At 48.9% G+C, this 15,558-nt stretch overlaps 1 protein-coding gene and 1 non-coding gene across 2 annotated transcripts in view; one reads left to right on the top strand and one right to left on the bottom strand.

Annotated features, from left to right (window-relative positions):
- The window catches only part of ASPSCR1 (ASPSCR1 tether for SLC2A4, UBX domain containing), a 902,109-nt gene extending 894,830 nt beyond the window's left edge, over window positions 1-7,279 (top strand). Inside the window, exons 15-16 of the mRNA XM_078653432.1 lie at window positions 3,695-3,867; window positions 6,971-7,279. Of these exons, the coding sequence (XP_078509558.1) occupies window positions 3,695-3,867; window positions 6,971-6,981 (184 nt within the window). The 3' untranslated portion in view covers window positions 6,982-7,279. The remainder of the gene's footprint in view (window positions 1-3,694; window positions 3,868-6,970) is intronic.
- A 7,592-nt stretch (window positions 7,280-14,871) lies between these two features.
- Window positions 14,872-14,944, bottom strand: TRNAA-AGC (transfer RNA alanine (anticodon AGC)). The gene has a single exon. It is a non-coding gene; the product is annotated as a tRNA-Ala (tRNA).
- Between the last annotated feature and the right edge of the window lie 614 nt (window positions 14,945-15,558).

Raw genomic sequence — 15,558 nt, 5'->3', positions numbered from 1 at the left:
TGGATCACAGTCACTGAAGGGAATGGTGCACCCAGATTCCCTGACTGCACTCATCAGTCATTCATGAGTTGGACAGAGAGACTTTTTCAAAGGCGTCCTGCTTCACTCCAGGCGATGTCGTCCACCGTCTGCGGTGTTACATCTGGAAGTACCACGCTCAGTGTCTCAGATTCGCTGGATCCATGTTCCGAGCCGGAGTCCACTGCCGTCTCACTGCCCTTGGGGGGAGATGTGGCTTTTCCCCTTGCCGCTGATCAGCGCCACCACCTGCATTGCGTTCTGGCTTTCGAGCTGTGCCTCTTCGAGTGTCGGCGCTAGGTTCTCTCTCACGGTCCGCCAATCCCTACAGGGGTTCACTCTCCTTCTCCTCTTCACTGGCTGATGAAAGCACCTAACAACTACTTTACACAGGGAAACAGCTCTCCCAATTGTCACAATAGGTCTGGAGTTGTCACCCTTTGTGTCCTGCTTTTGGTTAAATACATGAGTTCAAACAAATGTAGATGACAAACATAGCACGGCACAAACCATCTATGCTATTTGTTATCATTTTGGAGTGTGGGGAGTTCCATCACGACTCACTGGAGGCTTCCATTCTCATGAGTCATGGTCCGTCCCCACACTCAATGGTGTCAATAAATATATTGCGCTCGGCGCATCTGCATATATACTATAATATTACTAATCACCCTCCTTCTGTGTTTCCTTTGCACTGCTTTCCTTTTTTCAGCCAGCAACACCTATGGATCAACTGAAAGTCCATGAAAATGTCATATATAGAAATTAAATTTGCAGGGCCCAAGCCAGGGCTACCTAGGCTCGTCGAGAGGTGTGCGCTGCTACTTGCAGGCAGCCAGTAATTAAAGTATTTATACCCGCCGCGGGCCGGCGCCTCCTAGGCCTGAGTCTGAGTGACCGACGACGATGAGTGAGTGACTGTGTGTCTCTCCCGACTGAGGCAGGCCAGGCTGGCAGCTGAGGGAGGAGGCTTTGGCTCAAAATTACCAGACTCACCTGAGGTCGAGGAGGTACCGTCCCGACTCGCCAAGGGGCCTGCGCTGCGTCACGTGCCGGCCGACTGCGCAGAGCGCTGCGAGCGCCGCCGCCTGCTGACTAAGTCAAAGTGGGTGACCAGTGGGTGGCAGCAGCCAGTGACACGTCCTCCTTGGTGGTCTAGATGACCGTGACGCACCGGGTAGCAAGGGGCCCATGACTGTTGACGAGGGCAGAGAGATGAGTTGACCTAAGACAGTCAGACTAGAGTTGAGTCCACCGTGCCGAAAGGCGCGTCTCACGTCATCACCCCCAGCACTAATATGGAACTGCGCAGGGGCTGGATAAAAAATGATGCCTAGGGCCGTCATTGGTAGCGCTTTCACACGCTACAAGATTGATAGCCCTGGGGGACCCCCCATCGGTCCGGCCACATACTACCAAGTTAGGTGGTGATGCAGCATGTGCAAAGCAGGTGCGCTTGCACCTATACAATTAAAAACAATGTTGTACACCACAATTTCATGTGCACCCTCTCGTGTCGCTCGTAATCATCCATGCATGCTGCTGCTCAGCCTCTTAGACTAGAGTGGGCGGGGTCATTATGTGCTCACAGGCAGGCCCTGGATCGGTCCTCCTCCAATAAATAGCACTGTGTTAGCGCGCGCTACATGCTCATTTGCCTCTGGATCTTCACGCCACAGACTCATCGTGGTCGGCACCGCCCACAGGACAGTAAATTGCGCACGCTAGCCTAAATACAGCCCAAAAAGTTGCCCCCGCCAGGTATGGGTTTTTCCCACACAATTGGTAAAAATGTCACCCAATTGTGCGGCAAATAGCCCAATCTGGCAACACTGGCCATGCCCTGAAAGTTTGTTGCTGTTGACTGAATGTTGTCGGATATGGTGCCAACTGTCTGTGTGTTGTCAGCAGAGGAATAAACCAATAGGCCAAAATATCTAATCAGAGTTGCTAAGGGAGAGACAGAAATATTGAATAAAGTGGGGCTCAATGAAGAGCCCGGTAGCACACCATAGGACAAGGAGAAGCATTTATAGCAATATTGAAGGGACAGGACAGAACAGGGAAGGGAAGGGACACTGGGTGAAGAAACCGTTGAGGTGCTGGGTGGGTTTGTTCTGAGAATCTATATAGGGAATGATGGTGTGGTGAATGGGTAGTCAAGCGATTGGTTGATGCTCTCAAATGTTTGTCATGATCAAGTAGTGTTAGTTCTCCTAAATGCAAGATTCTTCCAGAAGCCTGGAGCCACATTCTGAGCTGGAATACAAAAGTGCTTCATGCGCTCTGACACCCTGCTCGATGTCTAAATAAATTCAGGGCCATCAGCTCATTCACCTTATTTGTTGGCATCTTTGGGGTGATGTTCAGTGCACGGGGGATTCATGCAGGGTTCCTGTACAAGTATATTAACTGTGCTTACAAGCTGTGATGTCTGTGCTCTTTCAGCCCATCGGTGGCTCACAAACAACAAACACTGCCAGTTGATCTCAGAAAGTTGCATACATACATGTTGAATGCCATGAAGTGCCTTGTTCCCAGGCTTTTATATAAAACACTGAAAAGCAAAACGTAAAGTATTCATAGAAGACTGAGGCATACTTTGCCTTTTGATATTACCGCTCTCTGTGAGAATAATAGTCATAATGCTGTGTGAGTATGCATAATTCAATAAAAAAACATGTATCATACTGGTGAGGGATTGGCTAAGAGTGTGCTGTATGCCCGTGTATTCACAACCTATGCTGCAGCAAGCCACAGAGTGCAGCCTGTGGTAACTTACCACCCTCTGCGCTCTAGAGACTGCCTCAGAGCATGCGGAGGAGAGGACACATAGTCCAGGAGCAACTAGCTGCATGTAACGCTGTTAAAACTTCTTCCTAGGTCAGTGTATTGTGGAACTAGGGGTGCAAGGTAGAGCTCATAGAATCCGGGCAGAAATAGTCTTGAGGGAGCACGTTTGCGAGAACACCTCATCTGGAACGACTTTGATGGGGTGGAGGATGAATGATCTGGAGTCTTTGGTGGAGTCCGTTCAGACATGATCACAATCTGGAGGATCAGTCTGGGTCCCACTGTCTTGGCAGGAAGAGGGTATCTCCTAGCGAGGGTATGTCCCCTGCAAAGTGAAAAGTAGCAATATCTGCTCTACTAGCTAAGAGTGCTTTCCTCCATAACCTGGAAATTGACAATATTGGCTTGCTGTACACTGCAAAAAGTGCACTACCTGCTAGCTTAGGCAATGTGGAATGCGATTTTTTACTGGCCACCCTGTAAAACAACTGTTGTCCATGTAAAGTGACCGTAAATTTTTTTTCCTGTTTGAGCAATGTCACAAGGCGGCTGTCTAAATACCGTAATTTGCACTCGTTTTTCTACAAATTCCTTTGAAGGGAGGATTTAATAAAATCCCCCATTGTTTTATGGCCTCTGTTACTGGCCCCATGTCGTGGAAAAGTGTACCATCTGCTGAAAAATGATCTTCCGGCACCTACAAGTCCCTGTCCTGTGGATCCCGGAGGACCCAGACTCTGCCTTCCAGACAGAAAGCTGATTCCCCAGAAAGATTGCATTTAGAGCTAAAACCCAGAAAGAGGCGAACTGTAAACCACATTCCCCCCGATTCAAATGTATTTCCACAGCCTCTGCTCTGACTCTTGTTGGTTTATCTTTACAGGTCAATGCCTCGGTCCCACATTACTGAAACGCCATCAAATCGAGAAGTGTCTACAGTTGAGGAGGTGGCTCCGTTAGTAGTTTCTAGTGTTGCACAAGACTCAACAGTGAGCCAAGCACCACCCACTGCAAAAAGTGATCCAGCAAAAGTACCCAAGTGGCTAAAATTGCCAGGTAAACACTGAAACATGGCGGGCAGTGCATATTTTGTGTGGAAAATGGTGACTTACAACTCAGTGTCTGGAGTGGCTTCCCAGATACCACATTGCTGATTCCCGGCTACTTACCTGGGAATCAACTGTTCGATAGATATCCCGGCTGTTATGAGTCACCAGGTGTGGATCTGAGAATCACATCAACTGTTTGTTTTCTGAAAATTGGTCACTTGCACTAGAGTTGGAGATTATATACCAGCACAGTGTCTGTGAAATGGTGGCTGATAGTGTGAGGTCATCAAATTGGTGACTGGTAGTGCAGTGCCTGAGCATCTGTAGCTGGCAGGAGAGTGTCTGGGAAATGTGGCTGCCAGCTCAATTTCTGGAATTACACTATGTGAGAATCAGGGGCTTGCAGTGGTGTCTAAAGATTACTGATTGGCAATATACCCTTGTAACTGGTGGCTGGCAGCACAGTATCTCGGCACTGACGCATGGTGGTGCAGTGGCTGGGAAAGTTATGACTGGTAATTGGTAGCTGGGAATACCATGCTTAGGAATCATTGGCTTGCAGTTTGGGATCAGAAATGCAGTGTCTGACTGACCGTTGTTCTGGAATGAAGTATATGGGTTTTGATGATTATCGGGTCAGTATATGGGAATAGGTGGCTGGCCACTTACTCTCTGGCAATTGGCAGCTCTTAGCATAGAGTTCAGTGTGTTCAGTTTCTAGGAATCCTGGTTTGGCAATGTAGTATCTGGTTCTCATTGACTGGCAGGATTTGGTCTCAGAGTGTAGTGTCTAGGTTTCACTGGCTGGCAGCAAAATGCTGGTAATTAGTGGCGGAGGTCCAGTGCCTTGGACTTGGTGGCTAGGATTAAACTGTCTGGCGGTTTTTGGATGACAGGTGTATCTATACATTTGTTGCTGATGGCACAGTATCTGTAAGTCTGTGGTTGGCAGCAGAATATCTGTGTTTGCAGTGCAGTGTATGGCAGTTCAGTGTCAGGGAATCCATGTTTGACTGCAGTAGTACAAACACAGCCCAATTTAGGCACGACTTTTGTCCAAGTTGTGGTTCAGACCTCCATACTATGACTGTGCGATGTTGGACCTGTGGGTGCATTTTGCCCATCAGCTACCTAGCAGGTGTACACAGTGGTAGTTTATGCTTACATGTGGGTAATCCATGGCACCCTAGTGGGTCTCATCAATAAAGTAAAAGTAGCTACCTTTACGTTCACTTATATAAAGAATTCACTGTCCTAGTCATTGGTGTGCTCCTGATAATGGCCAAGGGGCTGGTTGATAAAGCAGTGAATGACACTGGATGTATTATCCCAGGCGACTTATCTTGATTGTTGAAGATTGAGGCCACAGAGAGAGGCTGTGGCATCATCCTAACCTACTGTGTGGGGTGTCCGCTAGGCCTAAGGGGTCTCTGGGCTCTAATGCTATACGAGTGCTGGAGTAGTCAGATCAGTGGCTGGTACCAGAGTGCCCTGGACCGTGTGGAATGGAAATGGGTGGCTCGAAGTGCACTGTTAAGAATTGGTAGCTGTCAGTACAGAGACTGCATACTAGAAGCTAGTAGAACAGTTACCGTTAACACAGCAGTGCCTGGGAATCAGTGATTGAAACTGGCTGCCTTCACAATGTCTGGGGTTTGAGCTGGTATTGTCATGTCTTCAAATCAGTGGCAAGCCACAAAGTGCCTGAGAGTGCAATGTCTGGGAATCCGTGGGTAAAAGAGCAGAGCATGAAATCTGTCAGACCAGATACCCAAATATTGGGGTGGGGTTCAGAGGTAATGGGCAACTCTTGCAATAAATATAATCCAGGGGGCCAAGTTCTACTACAGGCCCAGCTCACTGAAGGGAGGAAACAGTCACGGCTAACCTTTAAAAGTGGTGTGGCTTTAGAAACTCAGACACAGGAAACACAGTAGTAGAATACAATAAATGTAAATGATCAGTCATTATTTTACCTTTGTAAACACAATAGGGCTCTATTTACAAAACCGCATAATAGCATAAAGTTGTGTCTTCAGCGGTATCGCTCAAGACATGCAATTCTTGCTCACAATAGATTCCCTTGGGGGCGTATTCTTTCCACAAAGGTTGCAACACAACAATGCAGCTGCCCGCAGTTTGAGGTCTGCGTAAGCCTCAGCCAATATGACATGGGAGGGCCTGATAGAGTAGAAGCAGCCATGGGGGTCTCTGGCTACAGAGGAAAGAACACAATTGAGGCAATAGCTTGAAAGTAAGTTTTCGCTTAAGGCTTCTTTAGTTCGTCACTTAGTAATCCTGGGCTCCAGCTGTACAATGAGAATAAGAGGGCCTTCCGTTGGGAGATGTGGATGGAGGCACAGTGTCAATCGTCTTAATTGTGTTGGACAACAATAATAGCACTCCATTCCAAGCCACGCACTCCATGATCTGTGGGGAAGTGGGCCTCATGGCAGGTAGCACATTGTCTCGGAATGACGGCTCCGGCTGCCGTGTCTGGAAGCGTATGTGTAGTGCAGTGAGTGGCACTCTGTGGTTAGCAGTGCACTGTACTTGGGGACCATATGCAGTGTCCATAAATACACAACAGTTCTATGGTCGCAAGTTACATTTATTATAAAGGTTTTGCCAGTTTTCAATTGAAGTTGTGAGGTTTCCTACCAACATGCTTTGTAATCCCTCACTGGAGGCCGAAAGAACCCTTCATAGAGTGGATATTGAGAGGACCTGTCTCTGCTTGGAGTGTACGAGGTGTCGTGTCCTACCACCCAGGAACTCACACAGGACACAATGTTTCTCTGTGCCCTTAGTTCTGGTCATCTACTAGTCTGAAAGCGGGTTTAATCTGTATGTTTGAGCTGTCCAGTTTAGCTATCAAACATGGCATAGTTAACTTGTGGATGGCACATTCGTCAGGTTTGGAGAACATCTGGCAGGGGGTAGCTAGCCTATGTGGCCCTGGGTGTAGTCTCAAAGAGAATACTGGTTTGTAGGGGAGAAGAGGTTTTTACGGGCCCACTGGCAGGAGGGGACACAGAGTGCAATGCCACCATGAAGGGTTGGGATCTGGTATCTCTGGGGACTGATTCTGTCTTTCTACTTTTCCACAGGAAAGAAGTGACCGGGGCCCAGATGTAACCTGACGAAGATGCTGTTTGTGAATTGGGATGATGTCCTGGGGCTGTCGAGTGACGCGGATACTGGGGTTGTGCCATGCTTCTTTATGGGTGGGGGTGCTGATGTTGTAGGGGCCGTGTTTTGTCTGCAGTTTATTTCTGGCTGTAATTGCTGCAGGCCCTTCTTCTGAACAACACTCAACTTTTCCACGGCCTCACACGCTCTGCGACAGATGGTTCTTCTAATCTACATCCCATCTGAAGGTGGGGGATGATGCAAATAAATGCTTTGCTTACTGGAAAGTGCACCATTTCCTTTTGCTTGAAAAAAAATGCGCCACAGGCAGTTGTTGCTGTCACACTTGTCACTCCGGCACGAGGATAAACCCCACTTCCCGTGCTCCCCAGCTGGGTATGTTTTCTCGAACATTCCATTGTTATCAGATGGACACACCCGTTCCTAGCTCTGAATTTACAGATCTCTCTGTTACATGACATGGTCAGTAATTTCCTTCGGCTGATTAGAACGTTTTGCGCCTGCTCTCTCATCGCGGTGGAGCCCTTCCCATTGTGTAGATGTGATGAGAAAGGAAGCACTAGACTAGTGAGAAACAGTTTGATCTTGGCAGATAAGCGAATGAAGCAGGCAGCCACACAGCCTGCATTTTCACCGTTTCTTCAGTTGACCATCTCCCTGCAAAATAGAAGGAGCAGAGGATTCACAGTTTTAGGTCTCGGCTACAGACAGCTTTAATGTTAGCTGTCCGAAGGCAGGCCTATTATTTCCAATGCATAACGTATACTTAGACGGGCTTTGGGTCTGTCCCTTGCACACAGTGGTCAAAGTGTATTAAAAAACAAGCATTTGCAATGCAATAGGTCTCGCATTTACGTAAGTTTGAGCTATTGGTATTGCAAATGAAAATTCCTTTTATTTTTGTTTTCGTTTTTAAAATATAGACAAAAGGCATTGTCATTTACAATGCCAATAGTTTAAACTTGCGTAAATGAGAGACCTATTCCATTGCAAATGCTTGTTTTTACTGTTTTGCTGACTTGGACTAGAACTGGAGGGGTAAAGTACCCTTCAGGTGGCAAACCTACAAACAGCCCGCTGCATATTGCCCAATTGTAACCCATGTTTTGCTGACAATCATTTTTAACAAATCTGTGAAAAAAATAGTATAGTCTTTTTTCCATATTCACATAATTTCTATCACAGATTTTGGGTTAATGTTTTAAAAAGGAGATGGGGGGCAAAATATGTATGTGCCCATTCCAGAACAAGGGCATAAAAATGTGTTCGAGGCATGTGGGCTGCTAAATTCATATCTTTAGCATAGATCGCCGCCTAGTGTTGGGTCCGGATGATTGCACATTGTTGTCCTGGAAGAGTCTTCGAAGTATCACGAGATAGGTGGCTCCTCCCCTGGACTACAGTGCGCATGGGCATCGACTCCATCCCCAGATTGTTTTTTTCCGCCATTGGGTTCGGATGTGATTTCGACGTCTCCTTGTCGGAATCGAAAAAAAACTTACTACTTAAGGCCAAAAGGCCTTCGTTCCCTGCGTCGGTATTGTTAGCGTGCGGTCTCGAGCTTCATCCCACTCTTCGAGTCGGATTTCTGCGGAGTCAATTAACTCTTCGGACATCGAGGCACTCTCGTCGCAGCAAGACCCCGACGACCTTACCATGGAGCGATCTCCATTCAAGTTCTGCCCCGTCTGTGGATCTAAATATCCACATATCGATGTGCATCCAGTCTGTAACAAATGCCTCTCGCCGGACCACAACGAGGACAACTGCATGGCCTGCTCAAAGTTCAGGTCAAAGAAAACGCTCAAGCTTCGGCGCGCGGCGCGCCTCGAGGCCCGGCGAGCGGCTCCGGCACCCGACGACATATTCGACGACCCCGCAGAAGAAGGCCGAAGCCATCATCTTCAGATTTCACCTCCGTCGACGGAGGTCGAGGCCGATCCCGAGGAACAAGTTGAGGAACAAAGCCAAGACCTTGAATACGTCGAGGAGGTAGGGGACGACGAAGAAGTCTATGGGGCCGCGGAAGATAGCTCAGAGGAAGAGCTATGCCCCGAAAGTTACATGATTCAGGCTCAGGTCACGGGATCGCCACTCGGCCTTACCCACGACCCTGCACCGCTATCCCCGGCCCCGCCTTCTGGCCCGGCCACGGACACAACAGCGGAGACGCCATTGCGCGTATCGAAACCGAAACCTTCGGATTCGACAGCTCCTAAGATGGCCGACGTCCCATCAAAAACGAAACCGAAACCTATGGCTTCGACAACACCTAAAATGGCCGACGTCCCGTCAAAAGTGACGAAGCCTGCTACCTCATCGACTCCGTCGCCCTCCGGCCCTCCGAAGTCGAAGAAGGCTGTCGAGTCGACAGCGCTGCAGAAGGTGCCCAAGGACCCGTCCTCGAAGAAGGTCGTCCATCAGGTGCCGGTCACGGCTACGTCGGTTAAATCCACTAAAGCCGTCGAAACAAAGTCTGCTCAAGCCCTTGACCCGAAGTCCGGAGGCACTACGCATCGGCACAAAGACACCAAATCTACAACAACGGCACCGGCGCCTAAGCCTATAACGGAGGCAAGGACCGTCGCAACTGAAGATGCTTCGGTGGCCACCGCTTCAACGCCGAAGGCCTCCGATGGTACCGGACATACGGCGTCGGTTATCAAACCCTCGCCTTCCTTCACAAAGCAAGTCGATGACTCCCTCAAACGTATTCAGGACAAGTCTTCGACGTCAGCGACCCACACGCCGTCGGCTCCGAAACAAGTGGACGTGCCTGCGAAGCCTTCGAGCAAACTTCTCTACACTCTGCCGCCGAAGGTGGCACCGAAGGCGTTTGCACCCAAATCGGTGCCGAAGATCCCAGAAACGTCGGAACCTTCGTCGCAAAGTGGCCGGTCGGATCGCCATCAAGCCTCAGAAGAAGAATCTGAGCGTTACATCGATGCCGAAACGGGGACAATGACTCTCTATAAAAGAAAGATCACTTCCCAACCACTACAATCATATGTCATTCCTCTAAAGAAGAAAAGGCCAGCACAGGACATGCCTGCCCTTGTGGAACCTATTCAGCCTACACCAAGGAGGAGTCCATCACCTTCTCCAAACCAGTCAGAGGGAGAGGAGGATGACCAAAATAACCAGTACAATTTCCCGGACAATGATGACCCTGATGTCCATCAGGACTCATATGACGACACTGGTGACCAGGGAGGCCATCAGGTGGTACAGGACCCACAGGTTTTTGGTGCACGTACATCCCCAACTGAGGATTCAGCGGCATTCAATGCCTTAATAGAGCGGGCAGCTGCAAATCATAATGTGGACATGCATGCTGACCCAGTGGAAGAAGATTTCTTGTTTGACACTTTTTCTGTCTCAGAAAGAACAGTTAAAACCCTTCCTATGCTAAAAGGTGTCCTTAAGCATGCCCCAGAGATCTTTAAAGAACCTACCAGGGCGAGAGTGGTGAACCCACGTATCGAAAAGAAATACAGGCCGGCACCTGGGGACCCTGCATATATTCGGGGACAGTTGCCTCTGGACTCTCTGGTCGTCGCCAATGCCCGCAAAAGGGCGAACTCCCAAACAACGGGTGAAGCTCCTCCCCCAGACAAGGAGTCGAAAGTGCTTGAGGCAGGGGGCAAAAGGGTGGCTGCGCAGGTTGCCAATATCTGGCGTATATCAAACACTCAGGCACTATTGGCGCGTTATGATAGGGCGCATTACGACACCCTAGAACAGCTCCTTCAACACCTACCTGACCAGTTTAAGGAGGGAGCAGAAATGCTCATACAAGAGGGAAAGCTCATTTCAAACGCAGCAATAAAGTGTGCACTTGATGTGGCTGATACAGCGGCTAGGGCGATTAACACTAGCGTCATGTTAAGGCTCCAGGCATGGCTTCGCATATCAGGCTTTAAGCCTGACATTCAAACAACAATACTCAACCAGCCCGTTAATGCTGACCGACTGTTTGGCCCAGATGTGGACACCACCCTCGAGAAAATTAAAAAGGACAATGAGACAGCTAAGTCCATGGGGGCGCTTCAGTCTCAACAGTTCAGGGGGAGCACTTTTCATCGCTCAGGTGCACGCGGTGTTACCAGAGGACACTTGGGTCAACAAACACAGTTCACGAAAGGCGGCGCACAATCCTCGTACCCCAAACAGAATAGAGGGGGTTACAGAGGTAATAGTTCCAAGGGCAGAGGCAGAGGGAACAACAACTCCCGTTCCTCTGCCGCCAACAAACAGTGACTCTCTGTCACTGCCCCCCGACCATCCAACACCTGTCGGGGGGAGACTCCAGCAGTTCCTGCCAGTCTGGACGTCCATCACCACAGGCAGGTGGGTAAGACAGCTTATCCAATACGGTTATTGTCTGGAGTAAACCTCCACTCCACCCAACATTCCCCCAAGGCAACGTCCTATGTCTGCAGAGCACTTGCACTTATTGCAGCAAGAAGTAGTGGTGATGCTGCAAAAAGGCGCAATCGAGCTCGTACCAGTGGGGGAGGAAGGCACAGGGATCTATTCCCTGTACTTCCTTATCCCAAAGAAGGACGGATCCCTCAGACCCATTCTGGATCTACGCCCAGCAAACCTGTATATACTGTCAGAACATTTTCACATGCTTACACTGCAACAAATTCTTCCCCTCCTAAACCATGGGGACTTCCTAGCAACCTTGGACCTCAAGGATGCTTATTTCCACATACCACTCCACCCATCCCACAGAAAATACCTCAGGTTCACAATCCACAACAGGCATTATCAGTTCAAAGTCCTACCCTTCGGAGTAACCACTGCCCCCAGAGTGTTTACAAAGTGTCTGGCGACAGTTGCGGCGCACCTCAGGAGACAGAACATACATGTCTACCCTTACCTAGACGACTGGCTCGTTCAGGCAAAGTCAGAACGGAAGTGCGCCGCGGACATGTCCCACACCATTCACCTTCTTCACAGTCTGGGGTTCTCGCTAAACTACCCAAAGTCGCACCTTCAGCCAGCACACGTGCGGCAGTATCTGGGCGCTACAATAAATACCCTGACTGCTATGGCTCAGCCAAACCCGGTCAGGATCGACAACATTCAGTCGCTGATCCAAAAAGTTCAGACCGCAACTCTCACTACCAGCGAGAGTGTTCATGCAGTTGATAGGCATGATGGCCTCCTGCATCTTCATAGTCCCACACGCACGGTTGCATATGCGTCCGCTCCAGGTATGCTTAGCAAATCAGTGGACACAAGCTCAGGGACAACTGACAGACCTAGTGTTGGTGACCGGTCGGGCATACAACTCTCTGCATTGGTGGAATCCACACAACCTTTGCAAGGGACGACCGTTCCAAGAGCCTGTGCCACAGATTATCCTGACTACGGACGCATCTCTCCAAGGGTGGGGAGCCCATGTGCTCCACTACACGGTGCAGGGACTGTGGACGACTCAACAATGGACATTGCACATCAACTACCTGGAATTGATGGCAATCTTCATGGCGCTCAAGTCCTTCAAAGTACATCTGTGCAACAAGGTCGTGTTGATCCGGACGGACAACATGACAGCCGTGTACTACATCCAGAAGCAGGGAGGTACTCACTCGCCACAGCTGTCGCATCTGGCTCAAAGCATGTGGAAGTGGGCCATTCAGAGGAGCATTTTCCTCATGGCGGAACACCTCCCGGGCAAAGACAATCAGATGGCGGATCTGCTCAGCAGATACAGCCATCAGATGCACGAGTGGGAGATACATCCATCAGTACTCCGCCCGTACTTCCAGCAGTGGGGTCATCCAGAGATAGACCTCTTTGCCACAAGGGAAAACGCAAAATGCCAACACTTTGCCGCCAGGTTCCCTCACCCACAATTGCAGGGCAATGCGATATGGATGAACTGGTCAGGCAAATTTGCGTACGCTTTTCCCCCAGCACCTCTCATACCGCTGGTGGCAAGAAAGCTAAGGCAACACTCGATGACGCTCATCCTGGTTGCTCCAACGTGGGCTCGCCAACCATGGTACACCACGTTTCTGGAACTCTCCGTGGTACCGCATCAAAGGTTGCATCTCACTCCAAGGCTCTTGACGCAGAACCATGGCGACATTCAGCATCCAGATCCGCAACAACTCAATCTGGCGATCTGGCTCCTGAGGTCCTAGAGTTTGGCTACCTCAACCTGCCTCCTGAATGCATGGACATCATCAGAGAGGCAAGGAAGCCCACTACCAGAGCTTGCTATGCAGCAAAATGGAAGCGTTTTGTCATTTACTGTACAGAACATCACATTGACCCGCTAGATGCTTCAATCCCTAACATTATCTGCAATTTGTTACATCTTTACAAATGCAATCTAGCGTACGCTTCCATTCGGATACACTTATCCGCCATAGCGGCTTATCTTCAAAACAGGCAGCATCTCTCTGTTTTCAGGGTGCCTGCCATTAAAGCCTTCCTAGAGGGACTGAAACGAGTCATTCCTCCAAGAACACCGCCAGCTCCAGTGTGGAACCTCAATGTGGTCCTCACTAGGCTGATGGGCCCACCTTTTGAGCCACTGCACTCCTGCGAAATTCAGTTTCTAACATGGAAAGTGGCTTTTCTCATTGCTATTACCTCGCTCAGACGTGTTAGTGAGCTGCAAGCGCTCACGATTCAGGAGCCATTCATACAGATTCATTCAAACAGGGTAGTACTGCGTACTAACCCCAAATTCCTTCCGAAAGTGGTGTCACAGTTTCATATCAACCAAACTATTGACCTGCCCGCATTCTTTCAAAACCCACAAACAGTAGCGAAAAGAATGCTCCATACATTAGACGTTCGAAGCGCGTTGATGTACTACATTGATAGAACACAACCCTTTAGGAAAACACAACAACTTTTTGTTGCCTTCTCAGCCCAGCACAAAGGCAACCCTATCTCCAAAGCAGGAATAGCCAGATGGATTGTTAAGTGCATTCAAATCTGTTATCAAAAAGCTAAACGTACTTTAACAATACCCCCAAGGGCGCACTCCACACGCAAGATGGGGGCCTCCATGGCTTTCCTGGGAAACATTCCTTTGGAAGACATTTGTAGAGCAGCCACGTGGACTACACCGCACACATTTACCAAACACTACTGTGTCGATGTACATTCCAAGCAGCAGGCAGCTGTAGGACAGGCTGTTCTCAAGACACTCTTTCAGACTTCTGCAGCTGGCACGGGCAACCGCCGTTAATGGAGGGACTGCTATGTATTCTATGCTAAAGATATGAATTTAGCAGCCCACATGCCTCGAACTGAATATGCTACTTACCAGTATGCATCTGTTCTTGGCATGTAGGGCTGCTAACATTCATATCGCCCACCCTCCTCCCCGATGCCCGTAGCGGCTGCAGATACTCTCTTGCATTCAATCATTTGCATGGACATCCTTTACACTATTTCACTCCATCTCTGCCACAATGGCTAAAAACAATCTGGGGATGGAGTCGATGCCCATGCGCACTGTAGTCCAGGGGAGGAGCCACCTATCTCGTGATACTTCGAAGACTCTTCCAGGACAACAATGTGCAATCATCCGGACCCAACACTAGGCGGCGATCTATGCTAAAGATATGAATGTTAGCAGCCCTACATGCCAAGAACAGATGCATACTGGTAAGTAGCATATTCAATACCACAGATCTTGAGGGCAGCACACTCATAAAAACATGGCTTCTGCCTTAGCACGTGGTATCAAAGTATGCTGCAGCCGGCTCCCGTTGACGAGCATTAGCTCAGATTTTTTAGCTCTTGTACCACTCACCCCACTGGACACGTACGAGAATTTAAATAATCAACAATTTGAGTTTAAAAGTTCTAAAATATATTTTGGAGAATGCGGGCATCGATCCCGCTACCTCTCGCATGCTAAGCGAGCGCTCTACCATCTGAGCTAATTCCCCGCCTAAATTCGCTAGACACTGAGCCCCCTCTACTCACGTTCAACACAGGCATTCATTCCATATGTAATGGAGTTGGTGTTTTATTTAATCCTTTCGGTCTGCCCATCGAGATAACCAGCTCATCAGCAAACATGTTTTCTTACCTCAGTAGCCCAACAGAAAACTATGCTGACATTTATTCCAGTATAAAAATAAAATGTTAAAAACTGATCGGCATGAATTCTGACCCCTGTTATATGACAAAGAAGCATGCTGCCCCTCGATAGCTTGTTATAATGTAACAATGGATCTAATTGTATCTCACAAACTAACAAGTTCAATTCAACTCATCAAAACCTTAATCAGCGTCCTGCTGCTCGAAAGAAAGCGCCTACAGCGGATGCGCCTTAAGCAGACCACGTTTCATGGCTTCAGCCTCGTCAGTGAAGAGAAGTTTGCACTTTAACTTAGTTTCCCTGGTCTTTATCACCACCGTACGTTGTCGAATGAATGCTAGGAGAAGTATTAACTTCTGTTCCCAGATGAGGCATGTGTAAGTTAGCAATGGGGCGAGGGTGTGGCGTAACGGCCAGCGCTACCCCACTAGATGCTGGGTTCGAGTCTTGGCGTTAGCT

The sequence above is a fragment of the Lissotriton helveticus genome, chromosome 7 (genome assembly GCF_964261635.1).
Source record: "Lissotriton helveticus chromosome 7, aLisHel1.1, whole genome shotgun sequence".
NCBI lineage: Eukaryota > Metazoa > Chordata > Amphibia > Caudata > Salamandridae > Lissotriton > Lissotriton helveticus.
Note: the sequence above shows the minus strand (reverse complement) of the source record. Positions and strands in the feature narration are given on the sequence as shown.